This window comes from Phoxinus phoxinus (assembly GCF_949152265.1).
Source record: "Phoxinus phoxinus genome assembly, chromosome: 10".
NCBI classification, from domain to species: Eukaryota; Metazoa; Chordata; class Actinopteri; order Cypriniformes; family Leuciscidae; genus Phoxinus; species Phoxinus phoxinus.
Genome location: NC_136885.1, coordinates 37126819 through 37147826, shown reverse-complemented (window position 1 = coordinate 37147826; position 21008 = coordinate 37126819). Strand labels below are relative to the sequence as shown.

The window sequence follows — 21008 nt, the reverse complement described above, 5'->3', positions numbered from 1 at the left end:
GAGGTGGTGACCATAGACCTGCATTATATGACTGACAGACAAGAACGGTTTGACCTAAAAATATCAAAATTGAAACTACTGGGGAAACAAAGACACCTACATCTTGGATGCACTTCAGGTAAGCTAAAACATACCAAAATTTAATTTCAAAGTGAACTATCCCTTTAACTGGGCGTAATTTTGAGATCGTTATAGACGTGAAGGACTATAATGCGTTAAGAGCTCGCTCAAGTTCCGCGGAGCTAAACCATTCAGTGCTTTAAGTAATCAGCAATATTTTAAAATGTATACGATGTTTAATAGGCAGTGACCGACGAGTGAATGTTTGAATCTCCAGTGACCGACGAGTGAGTGTTTGAATCTCCAGTGACCGACGAGTGAGTGTTTGAATCTCCAGTGACCGACGAGTGAATGTTTGAATCTCCAGTGTGTGACGAGTGAATGTTTGAATCTCCAGTGACCGACGAGTGAGTGTTTGAATCTCCAGTGACCGACGAGTGAATGTTTGAATCTCCAGTGACCGACGAGTGAATGTTTGAATCTCCAGTGACCGACGAGTGAATGTTTGAATCTCCAGTGACCGACGAGTGAATGTTTGAATCTCCAGTGACCGACGAGTGAATGTTTGAATCTCCAGTGACCGACGAGTGAATGTTTGAATCTCCAGTGACCGACGAGTGAATGTTTGAATCTCCAGTGACTGACGAGTGAATGTTTGAATCTCCAATGACCGACGAGTGAATGTTTGAATCTCCAGTGACCGACGAGTGAATGTTTGAATCTCCAGTGACCGACGAGTGAATGTTTGAATCTCCAGTGACCGACGAGTGAATGTTTGAATCTCCAGTGACCGACGAGTGAATGTTTGAATCTCCAGTGACCGACGAGTGAATGTTTGAATCTCCAGTGACCGACGAGTGAATGTTTGAATCTCCAGTGATTGACGAGTGAATGTTTGAATCTCCAGTGACCGACGAGTGAATGTTTGACTCTCCAGTGACCGACGAGTGAATGTTTGAATCTCCAATGACCGACGAGTGAATGTTTAAATTTCCAGTGACTGACGAGTGAATGTTTGAATCTCAAGTGACCGACGAGTGAATGTTTGAATCTCCAATGACCGACGAGTGAATGTTTAAATTTCCAGTGACTGACGAGTGAATGTTTGAATCTCAAGTGACCGACGAGTGAATGTTTGAATCTCCAGTGACCGACGAGTGAATGTTTGAATCTCCAATGACCGACGAGTGAATGTTTGAATCTCCAGTGACCGACGAGTGAATGTTTGAATCTCCAGTGACCGACGAGTGAATGTTTGAATCTCCAGTGACCGACGAGTGAATGTTTGAATCTCCAGTGACCGACGAGTGAATGTTTGAATCTCCAGTGACCGACGAGTGAATGTTTGAATCTCCAGTGACCGACGAGTGAATGTTTGAATCTCCAGTGACCGACGAGTGAATGTTTGAATCTCCAGTGACCGACGAGTGAATGTTTGAATCTCCAGTGACCGACGAGTGAATGTTTGAATCTCCAATGACCGACGAGTGAATGTTTAAATTTCCAGTGACCGACGAGTGAATGTTTGAATCTCCAGTGACCGACGAGTGAATGTTTGAATCTCCAGTGTGTGACGAGTGAATGTTTGAATCTCCAATGACCGACGAGTGAATGTTTGAATCTCCAGTGACCGACGAGTGAATGTTTGAATCTCCAGTGACTGACGAGTGAATGTTTGAATCTCCAGTGACCGACGAGTGAATGTTTGAATCTCCAGTGACCGACGAGTGAATGTTTGAATCTCCAGTGTCCGACGAGTGAATGTTTGAATCTCAAGTGACCGACGAGTGAATGTTTGAATCTCCAGTGACTGACGAGTGAATGTTTGAATCTCCAGTGACCGACGAGTGAATGTTTGAATCTCCAGTGATTGACGAGTGAATGTTTGAATCTCCAGTGACCGACGAGTGAATGTTTGAATCTCCAGTGACCGACGAGTGAATGTTTGAATCTCCAGTGACTGACGAGTGAATGTTTGAATCTCCAGTGACCGACGAGTGAATGTTTGAATCTCCAGTGACTGACGAGTGAATGTTTGAATCTCCAGTGACCGACGAGTGAATGTTTGAATCTCCAGTGACCGACGAGTGAATGTTTGAATCTCCAGTGTCCGACGAGTGAATGTTTGAATCTCAAGTGACCGACGAGTGAATGTTTGAATCTCCAGTGACTGACGAGTGAATGTTTGAATCTCCAGTGACCGACGAGTGAATGTTTGAATCTCAAGTGACCGACGAGTGAATGTTTGAATCTCCAATGACCGACGAGTGAATGTTTGAATCTCCAGTGACCGACGAGTGAATGTTTGAATCTCCAGTGACTGACGAGTGAATGTTTGAATCTCCAGTGACCGACGAGTGAATGTTTGAATCTCCAGTGATTGACGAGTGAATGTTTGAATCTCCAGTGACTGACGAGTGAATGTTTGAATCTCCAGTGATTGACGAGTGAATGTTTGAATCTCCAGTGACCGACGAGTGAATGTTTGAATCTCCAGTGACCGACGAGTGAATGTTTGAATCTCCAGTGACCGACGAGTGAATGTTTAAATTTCCAGTGACTGACGAGTGAATGTTTGAATCTCAAGTGACCGAGTGAATGTTTTCCCTGCAGACAGAAGCTCTTCACTAACGCAGCCGCAGGTCAGACGCTCACGGGGTCAAACGAGGCTGTACACCGCACACACCAAACACACTGTTCACACAACCAAACAACTGGTGTCAAGCTCATGATACATCTTCAAATATCCCATGTTTTATTACAAAATAAGCAGATTCATTATGAAGCAACAGACTCATATTTTCATTAGACCAGAATACAGGAGCGAATAATACAATAAAAAAACAGTAAACCATCTTCCTTGCATTGCTTATAAAAATAAATGAAGGCCGTCTTTTGGTTTAAAGCATCACATTCACACAGAAAGCAGCTTTGGCTGATGTAGTGACGTCTCAAAGTGATGTACGCTCTGTAAACCAGATGAAGTCTGTGATGCGAGCGTCAGTGGAAGCCGATGCGCAGCGCTCTGTTCTTCACCATGGTGAACTTGCAGACGAACACGCGCGCGCAGGCCGGGTCTGCGTGGTACTGGTATGTTCTGGAGACGGTGGGCGGCGGATCCGCGGGAGTGACGGGCGGCTGGTGACGCGACGACTGAGACGGAGACAAAAACTGAGACGCTCCGGTGACGAACTCCACCAGCCGACTGTACTGCAGCTCCGAGAGGCGCTCGCGGGACCCGTCGGCCTGAGACACACACATGATCGAGACACACACACATAATTATACACAGTCATGATCTATACACACACACGATTATACACAGTCATGATCGAGACACACACACATGATTATACACAGTCATGATCTATACACACACACGATTATACACAGTCATGATCGAGACACACACACGATTATACACAGTCATGATCGAGACACACACACGATTATACACAGTCATGATCTATACACACATGATCGAGACACACACATGATCTATACACACACATGATTATACACAGTCATGATCTATACACACATGATCGAGACACACACATGATCTATACACACATGATCGAGACACACACATGATCTATACACACATGATCGAGACACACACATGATCTATACACACATGATCGAGACACACACATGATCGAGACACACATATGATTATACAGTCATGATCGAGACACACACACGATTATACACACATGATCGAGACACACACACGATTATACACACATGATCGAGACACACATATGATTATACACAGTCATGTCCTATACACACACATGATCGAGACACACACACGATTATACACAGTCATGTCCTATACACACATGATCGAGACACACACATGATCTATACACACATGATCGAGACACACACATGATCTATACACACATGATCGAGACACACACATGATCTATACACACATGATCGAGACACACACATGATCGAGACACACATATGATTATACAGTCATGATCGAGACACACACACGATTATACACACATGATCGAGACACACACACGATTATACACACATGATCGAGACACACATATGATTATACACAGTCATGTCCTATACACACACATGATCGAGACACACACGATTATACACAGTCATGTCCTATACACACATGATCGAGACACACACACGATTATACACACATGATCGAGACACACATATGATTATACACAGTCATGTCCTATACACACACATGATCGAGACACACACACGATTATACACAGTCATGTCCTATACACACATGATCGAGACACACACACGATTATACACACATGATCGAGACACACATATGATTATACACAGTCATGTCCTATACACACACATGATCGAGACACACACACGATTATACACAGTCATGTCCTATACACACATGATCGAGACACACACATGATTATACACAGTCATGTCCTATACACACATGATCGAGACACACACATGATTATACACAGTCATGTCCTATACACACATGATCGAGACACACACATGATCGAGACACACACATGATCGAGACACAGTCATGATCGAGACACACGATTATACACAGTCATGATCGAGACACACATGATCGAGACACACACATGATCTATACACACATGATCGAGACACACACATGATCGAGACACACACATGATCGAGACACAGTCACGATCTACACACACATGATCGAGACACACACATGATCGAGACACAGTCACGATCTACACACACATGATCGAGACACACACATGATCGAGACACACACATGATCGAGACACACATGATCGAGACACACACATGATCTATACACACATGATCGAGACACACACATGATCGAGACACACACATGATCGAGACACACACATGATCGAGACACACACATGATCTATACACACATGATCGAGACACACACATGATCGAGACACACATGATCGAGACACACATGATCTATACACACACATGATCTATACACACACATGATCGAGACACACATGATCGAGACACACACATGATCGAGACACACACATGATCGAGACACAGTCACGATCTACACACACATGATCGAGACACACACATGATCGAGACACACACATGATCTATACACACATGATCGAGACACACACATGATCGAGACACACACATGATCGAGACACACATGATCGAGACACACACATGATCTATACACACATGATCGAGACACACACATGATCGAGACACACACATGATCGAGACACACACATGATCGAGACACACACATGATCGAGACACACACATGATCGAGACACACATGATCTATACACACACATGATCTATACACACACATGATCGAGACACACATGATCGAGACACAGTCACGATCTACACACACATGATCGAGACACACACATGATCGAGACACACATGATCGAGACACACACATGATCGAGACACACATGATCTATACACACACATGATCTATACACACACATGATCGAGACACACACATGATCGAGACACAGTCACGATCTACACACACATGATCGAGACACACACATGATCGAGACACACATGATCGAGACACATGATCGAGACACACACATGATCTATACACACATGATCGAGACACACACATGATCGAGACACACACATGATCGAGACACACATGATCTATACACACACATGATCGAGACACACATGATCGAGACACACATGATCGAGACACACACATGATCGAGACACACACATGATCGAGACACACACATGATCGAGACACACACATGATCGAGACACACATGATCTATACACACATGATCTATACACACATGATCGAGACACACACATGATCGAGACACACACATGATCGAGACACACACATGATCTATACACACACATGATCGAGACACACATGATCGAGACACACACATGATCGAGACACACACATGATCGAGACACACACATGATCGAGACACACACATGATCGAGACACACACATGATCGAGACACACATGATCGAGACACACATGATCGAGACACATGATCGAGACACACACATGATCTATACACACATGATCGAGACACACACATGATCGAGACACACACATGATCGAGACACACACATGATCGAGACACACACATGATCGAGACACACATGATCGAGACACACACATGATCGAGACACACATGATCGAGACACACATGATCGAGACACACACATGATCGAGACACACACATGATCGAGACACACACATGATCGAGACACACACATGATCGAGACACACACATGATCGAGACACACACATGATCGAGACACACACATGATCGAGACACACACATGATCGAGACACACACATGATCGAGACACACACATGATCGAGACACACACATGATCGAGACACACACATGATCGAGACACACACATGATCGAGACACACACATGATCTATACACACATGATCTATACACACATGATCGACACACACATGATCGAGACACACACATGATCGAGACACACACATGATCGAGACACACACATGATCTATACACACATGATCTATACACACATGATCGAGACACAGTCATGCTAATAAACAGACAGAGATTAACACTTCCAGAAGATGTGTAACAGTGAAAACATGGACAAGTGTTGCCATTTTCCAGAAGCGGCTGAAGACGCATCCGTTAATAACCCTAACCTAACCAAGTATCTCAATGATATTAAAATAACACTGTTTCATTTGCAAACATTAACAACGGTTAGGTGAGTGAGTGTGTGTGTGTGTGTGTGTGTGCTTATGTGAGTGAGTGAGTGAGTGTGTGTGAGTGAGTGTGTGTGAGTGAGTGTGTGAGTGAGTGTGTGTGTGTGTGTGTGTGTGTGTGTGTGTGTGTTTGAGTGTGTGTGTGTGTGAGTGAGTGTGTGTGAGTGAGTGTGTGAGTGAGTGAGTGAGTGTGAGTGAGTGAGTGTGAGTGAGTGAGTGAGTGAGTGTGAGTGTGTGAGTGTGTGTGTGAGTGAGTGTGTGTGTGTGTGAGTGTGCTTATGTGAGTGAGTGAGTGAGTGAGTGTGTGTGAGTGAGTGTGTGAGTGAGTGAGTGTGTGTGTGTGTGTGTGTGTGTGTGTTTGAGTGTGTGTGTGTGAGTGAGTGTGTGTGAGTGAGTGAGTGTGTGAGTGAGTGAGTGAGTGTGAGTGAGTGAGTGTGAGTGAGTGAGTGAGTGAGTGAGTGTGAGTGTGTGAGTGTGTGTGTGAGTGAGTGTGTGTGTGTGTGTGAGTGAGTGAGTGTGTGTGTGAGTGAGTGAGTGAGTGAGTGAGTGAGTGAGTGTGAGTGAGTGAGTGTGAGTGAGTGAATGAGTGAGTGAGTGTGAGTGTGTGAGTGTGTGTGTGAGTGAGTGTGTGTGTGAGTGAGTGTGTGTGTGTGAGTGAGTGAGTGTGTGTGTGAGTGAGTGAGTGAGTGAGTGAGTGAGTGAATGTGAGTGTGTAAGTGTGTGTGTGAGTGAGTGAGTGTGTTTGTGTGTGAGTGAGTGAGTGTGTGTGTGTGTGAGTGAGTGAGTGAGTGAGTGAGTGAGTGAGTGAGTGAGTGAGTGAGTGAGTGAGTGTGTGTGTGTGTGTGTGTGTGTGTGTGAGTGAGTGAGTGAGTGTGTGTGTAAGTTAGTGAGTGAGTGTGTGTGTAAGTTAGTGAGTGAGTGTGTGTGTGTGTGTGTGTGAGTGAGTGAGTGAGTGTGTGTGTAAGTTAGTGAGTGAGTGTGTGTGTAAGTTAGTGAGTGAGTGTGTGTGTGTGTACCTCTGTGTCACTGGTCACGCGGTGCTGCTGCAGTGTGAGTGTGATGCGTCCAGGCGTGTGTGTGTCGAGTTCACACTGGATCTCAGTGATGGGAAAGGCCTGCTGCTGCGCGTCCTCACACACACTGACCACGAACAGAACCTCTCCGCTCAGAAGCAGACAGCCGGCGTGTTCCTGACCCGACCCGCTCACCATACACACATCCAGAGCCATGTGGAGCTCGGGGCGGCCCAGAGACTGCAGCATCTTCCTGCAGACACACACACACACACGGCAAAGGTCAAAGGGCAAAGCTTGACATAAGAAAAATGTATATTCTTTACAGAAACTTCCATGATTTTTTAGGTCTTAACTCATATATCCAGGTTTCCTTTCGAAAGGGAACTCGCACTGCGTCGATGATGCTTTGGGGAATGCCTCCGCGTGAACCGGTGTCTGAGACGCGTACACGCCGCCGCCGACTTGAGCTTCCAAAGTTACCGGAAGTCATTCATTTTCAATGGAAGCTTCTCTCCGCTGCAAGGAGCGTCAAATCCCTCGGCGTCGCATCAGCGACCAGAGCGTCAATCAGACACATCTTTTTTTTTACTGTCATTGAATAGCACCGAGTGAAAAATCAACGTTTTCTTTATAGTGGCGGTGATCATGACGTTAGTTCAGATAACGTTACCGGTAGCCTTTGTCATAGTACTGGTAAACTTTGTCTTTGTCATCTAGAAATAGAAGGCATCGTGCTGCTATATGGGCGTTTCTAAGCGTTTCTCTTCCTCCGGTGAAAATGTTGTTGCAAACGTAGCCGCCGTGTGTCTGTCGCGGTGTTCGGCAGGTGCTCGTGCGGGCGGTGCCGTCCCATGGAAACTGCGCTGGAAAGCTTGTGCTGTTGGGCAGTGAGTGCGTTTGGGTCGCTGGTCGAGGAGCTCACCCCGCGACCAGATGTGACTGAATGCTGAATGCTGCCTGAACCCGTTTGTGCTGAAGATAGCATACACACATCTCAGGATCATGGTCCCCTTCAAGCCAGCACGCACGAGTATGTTGTTTGTTTACTTTTTTCACAAAGTCTTATGAACCAACTTAAACAGTTATAGGTGACTATAGATGTGTTGTATAGACAATGATCATGTTCTATAATCTGAATACTCTCGTCCACTACTCGTCTCTCTAGTCGCTCTCAACGCTCTCCAGGCGGGCTTTGGTAAACTCTCTCCCCAAGGTGACGTCATGGAATGCATTGTGGCGGAAAGGAGAATCGTTGGCGCTGTAAGATAGTACCTACTTTTTCGTATTATATTCCGTTTTGTGATACCCAACAACATAAAATACAATGGATAACAGTTTAAATGTTCATTACCAACAAGCAAATTGCACAAATTCGTTGAAAAATTTAACCTGCAACACGGCCTTTAAGCGGGATTCATTTGCTCACGGTAACACCGATTTGACCAATTTCACTAGATGCAAACAATAATAATAGCTAATTATTCTTTTTCCCCCCGACCAAATGTGACCAAAACGGTTATAAAAATGCTGTCATTATAAAAGGTTTCTAGTGTCAATGTATTGCTTGTTTTTTTTCTGTTTACATTTCATGTTGTGACACTTCTCTCCTCCCGCTGCTACGTCAGAGCGGCCAAAGCGCCAAAAGCTTCCCCGTACTTTTGACAATGTCCTGGACGGGGCGGCCAGAGCTTCTTTGCAGCTCAAGTCGGCGGCGGTGTGTACGTACAGTTATCCAATCACGGCAATCGATATTGACCGGCAGCAGCCTATGATGTCACTACCAGTGTGAGTATAAAAGGGGCGCCTAGAGAACATGCCAACCTCTTATCGTCTGAAGGGACTGTTTTGTTTGTACGCTTCAACCTGAAACTTCAAAAGGTAATCATGGCTTGTGAAAAACGCTTCAGGAAGTGTGTGGATCCGTGTCTAAGATATTTGACACCTGATGACACACACAACTTGTGCGTTTGTTTGGGCTCAGAGCGCGCACAATCAGTTCTTGAGGGATCTGCTTGTGCCAACTGAGAGATTTTCCTTTGGGAAGAGGGACAGGCATCTATGCCAGGCGCTCAGGTCCCGCTCGCACTGAGGCGGAGCAGAAACTAGAGTCGGGTTTCAGAGGGAACTCGCCGAGGAGTTCGAGAGAGTTGTCTATCTCCCGCGCCCCACAGAGGCTGATGAGTGTGAAGAGGATTCAGACCCGAACCCTCACAGCCACTGTGCCCCGCGCAAGATGAGCTGTGAGTTACGGAACACGCTCAGCGAGGCGTTGCTGCCGTAGGAGCGCGCGAGGGAAGAGACGCTCGTGGCAGACGTTTACGAACGGTTTCTTTCCGGCCGTAAGCGCTCCAGCTCCCGTGAGCACTCCATTCTATGGACAGGCACTGACACTAAGTGCTCCGGCCCTGCCGTTTAAGCCACTAAAATATGACATCGCGATTAAAAGGCCGGGCATACGTGCCGGCGGGTCTGGCTGGTCATGCCTTGCACACAATAGCAGTGTTGCAAGGGCCTCGCGACACCACAGATTAGCTCTCCGGGCCACCAAACAAGCAGCCGCCGTGATCGGACTCTCGATGGCAGCCAGGGATAAGCATCTGTGGTTCAACTGGGATGACACCGGGGAGAAAGAAAAAGCCTTTCTTCTCGTTGTACCTGTGTCGTCGCCTTCTGAACGGTTCAGCACCGCCGTCGAGACAGTGAGGGGAAAGTTCAGAGAGGCCAATTCAATTCAATTCACATTTATTTGTATAGCGCTTTTAAAGGAACCCCTTCCACGGAAGCTGTTGGTTCCAAGCCCTTGAGCGGCCTTGGCTTCGTGGTATCGGAGCCTCTTTGAGGCTTCTAGCTTGGGCAGTGGCCGTAGGGAACACTGTCGCTGACAGCCTGTGTGTGTCAATATCGACTGCCGTGATTGAATATAAGCTCTTCAGACGCAGTGCGAGTTCCCGGTTCTCAGGGAACGTGGGTTACAGTCGTAACCTGAGACATTTTTGGGTCCTGGTTGTGAAGTGAAGCGTAGGCTTACCAGACGTATTTGACGTGGCTGTTGGGGGCGTCGGCTGATCTGGAGTCTGTCGGCGGGTGCAGCTGTTTGGGAAGCTGCCAGAGACCCGCGCCGTGAAGCAGACCTGAGACACACACACACACGGGTCACTGCACACCTGCACATCAACACACTGTCCTGCGCGCGTGTGCATGAACGCCTCATACCGTATCCCGTCTGCGACACCAGCTCAGCTGCTCCTCCGATTGGCTTTGTGAAAACTCCCACAATGCCTTTCCCCACCCCTGAGATGACGCCGCGGGCCGTGCTGCTCGCCGAGCTCGGCAGATCCAGCGTCCGTGTGAACGTCTGCATGGGCTGATCCACGATTCCTGCGACCGCGCCTACACACACACACACACACACACACACACACACACACCATTAATTCTGTTATTGTCCTGCTGACCACTGTGAGGCTGCTGTGAATAATCTGTGTTGTATACAGCGCTGCAGAAGCGGACTGCACTCGTAAGTGTGTGTGTGTGTGTGTGTGTCTCACCCAGCAGGCTGATGCCCAGTCTGGACAGGCCTTGTCTCAGCCCGTCTCCCAGAGTCTCCGGCAGCTGCCTCCTCCACTCCTCCTGGCGCGTGTAATGCTCGTCGTCCAGCGACAGACGGTCCATGTTCCGCGCCAGACTCGTGGCTAGATTCGTGATGGACGTCAGAGTCCCTGTAGACAGACACACACACACACACACACACACACACAAACACACTAACGTGTCAGTGAGAGAGACACACATCTGTCCAAACGCACATCAACGTCTGCACTGAGGTACAGATACGAGACGCAGCAGGTTTGTTAACACAGGTTTGTTCATTCAGTACTAACACCGTAGCAGCTGGAAACAGTCAATATTAAATCAAATAAACCCACCATTACAGACCGAGTGTGTGTGAGTGAGTGTGTGTGTGTGTGTGTGTGTGTGTCACCTTTAGAGATGTGTTTGATGAATGAGTTGGTTCCTCTCGAGACGCCGCTGATAAAGGCTCCCGGCCCGCGAGTCAAACCCTCGTATGGCAACCGGAAGAAATCTGACACGCCGTTCCCGATACTCCGAACGAGACTGGCGGGACTGCCGAGAATCTCCAGAGACCCGACGACCCAACCTACACACACACACACACACACACACACACCAGCTTATGTTAATTTAACAAACACACAGTGACTGTAGAGTAACGCATCTGTCGACTCGTTTCTGTCACGAACAGAAGCTCATGGATTACATGTTAAGTTCTCAGGTGTGTGTGTGTGTGTGTGTGTGTGTGTGTGTGTGTGTGAGACACGCACCTGCCCGGAAGAGCGCGCCGGCGGCGTAGTGCATGGCGAGTGTGTGTACGAGCTGGCGTGAGGTGGTGCAGACAGGGCCGCGCTCGAACAGCGAGAAGGACAGCGGCGTGTGGTCGGAGGCGATGTAGAGCTTCAGAGACGCGTGGATGGAGAGCAGCAGCTGAAGGGGTTCGATCGAGAGCTTCTGCAGGCGTAGCGGCGTCACCAGCGCACGCATCGACTCCAGCACCTCCCGCGGGAGCCCCGCGCCTTCGCCACGCACAGCCAGGGTGCATTCTGGGATGTAGGTGTGCAGGAGCGTCTTCATGTAGTAGAGGAAGGTGTCCTCCAGATACACGCGCGCCGGGCGGATGCGCAGCGAGAGCCGGTCCAGCTGTCCGGAGCCGGAGACCGTGAGGCTCAGAGAGAAGAAGCAGGCGTGGCAGAACTCCTGCGGGGTCAGCGCGGGGTCGCCCGGGGTCAGCGCGGGGTCGCCCGGCGGCTCCTGGCACATGATGACGGGGAAGTGGAAGCTGGCGCGCTGGTACAGCTGGTTGTCCACCTGCAGGCCTCCGCAGAGCAGCTGTACGGTGTGTGCGGTGCGGTCGGTGCGGTCGGGCGGAGCGCCGACGGCCGGCAGCAGGAGCAGGAGTTTAGAGACGGTGAGACGCAGCAGCTCCACCGAACCTGACCGGCTGGTGATGTCATCACAGAGCGCCACGCTCGCCTCCGTCAGCAGAACCCTGAAGGACAGCGTCGGACTGGACGGCCTGCGAGAAGCACACAGTCATCATGAAATCAAGAGGCCAGTCTAGTTTCCTTGTGGAATATTGCAGTGTTTAGTGTAAATGATTTATGCGTGCACATCATCATAACTGTGTTAATAATCTAGCAGCATCTCTTCTCTTTGATGACGAGGGCGGGGCAACCTGTCATTCACATGAGATCCACCAAAATCAAACCACAACCATCCAATCAACTCCTCACAGTTAATATCAAGCCCCGCCCACATTTGTTCCTGTTCCAGAAGCGTCTCACTCGATATACGCCACAATAGAGGAGAAAAGAGCAGCGCAACTTCCCTTTCATGCGACTCTGACTGAGCTGAGTGTGTGAAACACTGCCCTCTGGTGGAGAGACTCCACACACACACACACACACACACACACACACACACGCCCTCTGGTGGAGAGACTCCACACACACACACACACACACACACACACACACACGCCCTCTGGTGGAGAGACTCCACACACACACACACGCCCTCCGGTGGAGTGACTCCACACACACACACACACACACACACACGCCCTCCGGTGGAGTGACTCCACACACACACACACACACACACACACACGCCCTCCGGTGGAGTGACTCCACACACACACACACACACACACACACACACACGCCCTCTTGTGGAGAGACTCCACACACACACACACACACACACACACACACACACACGCCCTCTTGTGGAGTGACTCCACACACACACACACACACACACACGCCCTCTGGTGGAGAGACTCCACACATACACACACACACGCCCTCCGGTGGAGTGACTCCACACACACACACACACACACACACACACACACACACGCCCTCCGGTGGAGTGACTCCACACACACACACACACACACACACACACACGCCCTCCGGTGGAGAGACTCCACACACACACACACACACACGCCCTCCGGTGGAGTGACTCCACACACACACACACACACACACACACACACACACGCCCTCCGGTGGAGTGACTCCACACACACACACACACACACACACACACACCCTCTGGTGGAGAGACTCCACACACACACACACACACGCCCTCCGGTGGAGTGACTCCACACACACACACACACACACACACACACGCCCTCCGGTGGAGTGACTCCACACACACACACACACACACGCCCTCCGGTGGAGTGACTCCACACACACACACACACACACGCCCTCCGGTGGAGTGACTCCACACACACACACACACACACACGCCCTCCGGTGGAGTGACTCCACACACACACACACACACACACTCACGCCCTCTTGTGGAGAGACTCCACACACACACACACACACGCCCTACGGTGGAGAGACTCCACACACACACACACACACACACGCACACACACACACTCACGCCCTCTTGTGGAGAGACTCCACACACACACGCCATCCACACACACACACACACGCCCTCCGGTGGAGTGACTCCACACACACACTTACACACACACACTCACAACCTCTTGTTGAGAGACTCCACACACACACGCCATCCACACACACACACACACACACACGCCCTCCGGTGGAGTGACTCCACACACACACTCACAACCTCTTGTGGAGAGACTCCACACACACACGCCATCCACACACACACACACACACACGCCCTCCGGTGGAGTGACTCCACACACACACACACACACACACGCCATGGTCGGATGATGAGTTTTGTGATGCGGTTGCGGATGAAATAATAGCCCGTCCGCGCATCTCTACTCCACACTAGGGCTGTTGGAACGAATTCCGAAATTCGAATATAATTCGAATATTAAAAAATCAATCCTATTCGAATGCTGAAGTTACAATTCGAATATTGCTTTTTTTATTTTTTTATTATTTTTTTTATTATATGATATCTTGCCTTTCTCGCCAACTTGGCTTACACAGGCATGTGAAAATGAAATGCTTTTGTTTCGTCTGATAAACAATTAAAACATTTAATCGTAACACAATTGTGCGCGTTATCCACGCTGCATCGTCATAACAATACTGTCAATAATGGCGGCGAGCAATGTCTCCATGGAAACGGAGATCACCACTCCTGACAATTTGAGAAGCGATGTGTGGAAGGTGTTTGGATTTCAAACCATAAATGGGAAAATTAAATCACAAATAAAGTCTGAATGAAATATCACTCCTCAACTTGCAACCTAACTGTTCACACCGGACGCGAATAGCGCGTCAAATTCGCGCCTGCCGCGTCTAGTTATACACTTGACCACTTTTGTGTCCACTCGCGCCTGAAGCGCTATTCGCGTCCGGTGTGAACGCACCATTAGGGCACATCTGACAACGCTACACCATGACAAGCTATAGGCGATCTGTCCAAGGAACCGCTGCTAAAACAGGCAAGAATGACTTATTTTCTTCTCTTCATCACGGGGCTTACCAGCTGTCTGCTGTCCTAGCCGCGCAACAATCACTGACAGAGTTGTGAAACTCTGACACAACATCAGACAACTGATCAGTGGAAAAATGTCCATTCAAGTTGCCAAATTAAAGTCATTCATTTTGTTCCGCTGTTTTATTGTTAATAAAAAAACGCGATCACCCGTTTCTAAATGTTTATTGTAATGTTAGCTGTCCCTCTAGTGGACAGAACGTGTAACAACAACCAAATGCTATAGTGGCATTGACGATCCATAAGCCTGTGTAATGTCGCAAATATTAATAATAGGATGAATTTGAGCATTTATTATTTGAATATTAAATAAAATAAGGAATGGAATTCGAATAGTATTATAGACGAAGATTGACAGCCCTACTCCACACACAGGCCCTCCGGGGGAGAGACTCCACACACACACACACACACACACACACACACACACACACACACACACACACACGCCCTCCGGTGGAGAGACTCCACACACACACACACACACACACACACACACACACGCCCTACGGTGGAGAGACTCCACACACACACACACACACACACACACACACACACACACGCCCTCCGGTGGAGAGACTCCACACACACACACACACACACGCACACACACACACACACACACACACACACACACACTCACGCCCTCTTGTGGAGAGACTCCACACACACACACACACACACTCACGCACTCTTGTGGAAAGACTCCACACACACACACACACACACACACACACACACACACACACACACGCCTTCCGGTGGAGAGACTCCACACACACACACACACACGCACACACACACACACACACTCACGCCCTCTTGTGGAGAGACTCCACACACACACACACACACACACACTCACAACCTCTTGTGGAGAGACTCAACACACACACGCCCTCCGGTGGAGAGACTCCACACACACACACACACACACGCACACACACACGCACACACACACACACACACACACACACACTCACGCCCTCCGGTGGAGAGACTCCACACACACACACACACACACACACACTCACGCCCTCCGGTGGAGAGACTCCACACACACACACACTCACGCCCTCCGGTGGAGAGACTCCACACACACACACACACACACACACACACACACACACACACACTCACGCCCTCCGGTGGAGAGACTCCACACACGCACACACACACACACACACTCACGCCCTCCGGTGGAGAGACTCCACACACACACACACACACACACACACTCACGCCCTCCGGTGGAGAGACTCCACACACACACACACTCACGCCCTCCGGTGGAGAGACTTCACACACGCAGCAGGAGTGTGTTGTACCTGAGGTGTGTGCTGGCGTCTGCAGCGCTGCTCTCGGGCGCCAGTGTCAGTGTGATGGCGCCGCTCTGCTGAACAACATCGATGTACAAACAGCCGAAACCAGGAAGAAAAACAACCTGCAAAACACACAGAGATCAAGAGACCGATCCTGAGGACTGGGATGTTGTTTTCTCTCAAACTATATTATTTTATGGTGAAATTACAATAGGAATATGTGTTATTTTGTTTGATATTTTAAATTAACAATAATGATAATAATAATAGTAGTTATAATAAAATTGTGAATGCCAACAAACAAGTACAATAAACCTGGAGCAATTTTTTTTAATTATAAATCAGATTTTAAATCGCAATGACAATTTTTATCAGAAAATTCACAGTATTTCCTCCTCAGGTCGTGCAGCTGTAGAGTCGGGACGGTGTGTGTGTTGTGCACCTGTGTTCCAGGACAATTGATGTCAAAGGCGTCAGTCCAGCCTGGTGATGTGGGCGTGTCCATGATGCTGGTGGGCGTGTCTGAGGGGCTGGGGGGCGTGTCCGAGGGGCTGGGGGGCGTGTCCGTGATGATGCGCAGCTGCAGGGTGGGCAGCGTCTCTTTCTGTCGGCACTCAGGAAAACTGGAGGCCTGATAAAACAACTCATGATGGACAGAAGAGAGAGCAGGAACCGCCCGGCTGACCACCTCCGACCTCACAGGCTCTGAAACACACACACTTATGATCTTTAACACTGCGTGTGTGTGTGTGTGTGGGTGTGTGAGCGAGAGTGTGTGTGAGCTAGTGTGTGTGTAAGTGTGTGTGTGTGTGTGTGAGTTGGTGTGTGTGTAAATGTGTGTGTGTGTGTGTGTGAGCTAGTGTGTGTGTGTGTGTGTGAGCTAGTGTGTGTGTGTGTGTGTGTGAGAGCTAGTGTGTGTGTAAGTGTGTGTGTGCTTGTGCGTGTGAGCTAGTGTGTGTGTGTGTGTGTGAGAGCTAGCGTGTGTGTGTGCGCGTGTGACCTAGTGTGTGTGTGTGTGTGTGTGTGTAAGTTTGTGTGTGCGCGTGTGAGCTAGTGTGTGTGTGTGTGTGTGTGTGTGTGTGTGTGTAAGTGTGTGTGTGTGTGTATGTTACCCCTGACGTTCTCCTTCAGTAAGAGGCTCTTGGGGCAGCGGTTGTGAATCATCATTTGTGGACACTGATCTTCACTCACTGTCAGATACGTGACGCCCAGATGCTCCTGACAGGTCAGAACCAGAGGTCTGAGGCCACACACACACACACAGACACACACACACACACACACACACACAGAGATGAGTCCCTCACTGACCACAGACGAGACGCCGGGTGCGTCATTAATAAACACCAGACTCACAGAATGGATGTTTGATCTCATGTTTCTCAGCATGTCTGATGCAGTGTTCATTTTGACAGCAAATTTTGATTTTGACTAAAATGCCATTTTAGTTTTAGTCATATTTTAGTAATCTGAATTGTTTCTGAATTGTTTTAGTTCTAATCTACAGTAGATTTAGTCGACTAAAATCGAATGAGATTAGTTAAATTGTAATGCATTAATTTAGAATTTCTCAAAAATTTCCAAACACATTATAAATTCCCGTAGAAAACATCTATTAACCTGTTAATATAAATATATTTTTAAGTTTGAACATGCAATCTTTTTTTTCTTCATTGAAGGATTATGCCATCTTTAACTTAAATATATCATCCTTTATTCTTTCAAGCATATATATTTATTTGTATAAATTAAATATAATTAATCCTTATTAAAGAGCAGTGAATGCTTTCCTCTTTTTATTTTGTTGTTTGATCAATATTAAGTGTACAGACGGCATTAGGTTTATTGCGCACTGTCACTTTAAGGCCGAGTGTGCAGATCCAGCACTGCTGATGCACACCCGATGTTCTCACAGCTGAGCGTTCTGTAGAGACACAACCGACTGCGTTTACGGGAACACTCTCCAGAACGGACCGACTGCGTTTACGGGAACAATCTCCAGAACGGACCGACTGCGTTTACGGGAACAATCTCCAGAACGAACCGACATGCGTTTACGGGAACAATCTCCAGAACGGACCGACTGCGTTTACGGGAACACTCTCCAGAACGGACCGACTGCGTTTACGGGAACAATCTCCAGAACGGGCCGACTGCGTTTACGGGAACAATCTCCAGAACGGACCGACTGCGTTTACGGGAACAATCTCCAGAACGGACCGACTGCGTTTACGGGAACACTCTCCAGAACGGACCGACTGCGTTTACGGGAACACTCTCCAGAACGGACCGACTGCGTTTACGGGAACAATCTCCAGAACGGACCGACTGCGTTTACGGGAACAATCTCCAGAACGGACCGACTGCGTTTACGGGAACAATCTCCAGAACGGACCGACTGCGTTTACGGGAACAATCTCCAGAACGGACCGACTGCGTTTACGGGAACAATCTCCAGAACGGACCGACTGCGTTTACGGGAACAATCTCCAGAACGGACCGACTGCGTTTACGGGAACACTCTCCAGAACGGACCGACTGCGTTTACGGGAACAATCTCCAGAACGGACCGACTGCGTTTACGGGAACACTCTCCAGAACGGACCGACTGCGTTTACGGGAACACTCTCCAGAACGGACCGACTGCGTTTACGGGAACAATCTCCAGAACGGACCGACTGCGTTTACGGGAACAATCTCCAGAACGGACCGACTGCGTTTACGGGAACAATCTCCAGAACGGACCGACTGCGTTTACGGGAACAATCTCCAGAACGAACCGACATGCGTTTACGGGAACACTCTCCGGAACGGACCGACTGCGTTTACGGGAACACTCTCCAGAACGGACCGACTGCGTTTACGGGAACAATCTCCAGAACGGACCGACTGCGTTTACGGGAACAATCTCCAGAACGGACCGACTGCGTTTACGGGAACAATCTCCAGAACGGACCGACTGCGTTTACGGGAACAATCTCCAGAACGGACCGACTGCGTTTACGGGAACAATCTCCAGAACGGGCCGACTGCGTTTACGGGAACAATCTCCAGAACGGACCGACTGCGTTTACGGGAACAATCTCCAGAACGAACCGACATGCGTTTACGGGAACACTCTCCAGAACGGACCGACTGCGTTTACGGGAACAATCTCCAGAACGGACCGACTGCGTTTACGGGAACAATCTCCAGAACGGACCGACTGCGTTTACGGGAACACTCTCCAGAACGGACCGACTGCGTTTACGGGAACAATCTCCAGAACGGACCGACTGCGTTTACGGGAACACTCTCCAGAACGGACCGACTGCGTTTACGGGAACACTCTCCAGAACGGACCGACTGCGTTTACGGGAACAATCTCCAGAACGGACCGACTGCGTTTACGGGAACAATCTCCAGAATGGACCGACTGCGTTTACGGGAACAATCTCCAGAACGGACCGACTGCGTTTACGGGAACAATCTCCAGAACGGGCCGACTGCGTTTACGGGAACAATCTCCAGAACGGACCGACTGCGTTTACGGGAACAATCTCCAGAACGAACCGACATGCGTTTACGGGAACACTCTCCAGAACGGACCGACTGCGTTTACGGGAACACTCTCCAGAACGGACCGACTGCGTTTACGGGAACACTCTCCAGAACGGACCGACTGCATTTACGGGAACAATCTCCAGAACGGGCCGACTGCGTTTACGGGAACAATCTCCAGAACGGACCGGCTGCGTTTACGGGAACACTCTCCAGAACGGACCGACTGCGTTTACGGGAACAATCTCCAGAACGGACCGACTGCGTTTACGGGAACACTCTCCAGAACGGACCGACTGCGTTTACGGGAACAATCTCCAAAACGGACCGACTGCGTTTACGGTAACAATCTCCAGAACGGACCGACTGCGTTTACGGGAACAATCTCCAGAACGGACCGACTGCGTTTACGGGAACAATCTCCAGAACGGACCGACTGCGTTTACGGGAACAATCTCCAGAACGGACCGACTGCGTTTACGGGAACAATCTCCAGAACGGGCCGACTGCGTTTACGGGAACAATCTCCAGAACGGACCGACTGCGTTTACGGGAACAATCTCCAGAACGGACCGACTGCGTTTACGGGAACAATCTCCGGAACGGACCGACTGCGTTTACGGGAACAATCTCCAGAACGGACCGACTGCGTTTACGGGAACACTCTCCAGAACGAACCGACTGCGTTTACGGGAACACTCTCCAGAACGGACCGACTGCGTTTATGGGAACAATCTCCAGAACGGACCGACTGCGTTTACGGGAACAATCTCCAGAACG

At 49.0% G+C, this 21008-nt stretch overlaps 1 protein-coding gene across 1 annotated transcript in view; it reads right to left on the bottom strand.

The window, feature by feature from the left end:
* Positions 1-2792: 2792 nt before the first annotated feature.
* Positions 2793-21008, bottom strand: part of vps13b (vacuolar protein sorting 13 homolog B) — a 214153-nt gene continuing 195937 nt past the window's right edge. Inside the window, exons 53-62 of the mRNA XM_079624835.1 lie at positions 17801-17928; positions 17131-17393; positions 16695-16810; positions 12165-12913; positions 11804-11980; positions 11370-11540; positions 11035-11211; positions 10850-10952; positions 7822-8071; positions 2793-3306 (exon numbers count right to left, since the gene is read on the bottom strand). Of these exons, the coding sequence (XP_079480961.1) occupies positions 3061-3306; positions 7822-8071; positions 10850-10952; positions 11035-11211; positions 11370-11540; positions 11804-11980; positions 12165-12913; positions 16695-16810; positions 17131-17393; positions 17801-17928 (2380 nt within the window). The 3' untranslated portion in view covers positions 2793-3060. The remainder of the gene's footprint in view (positions 3307-7821; positions 8072-10849; positions 10953-11034; positions 11212-11369; positions 11541-11803; positions 11981-12164; positions 12914-16694; positions 16811-17130; positions 17394-17800; positions 17929-21008) is intronic.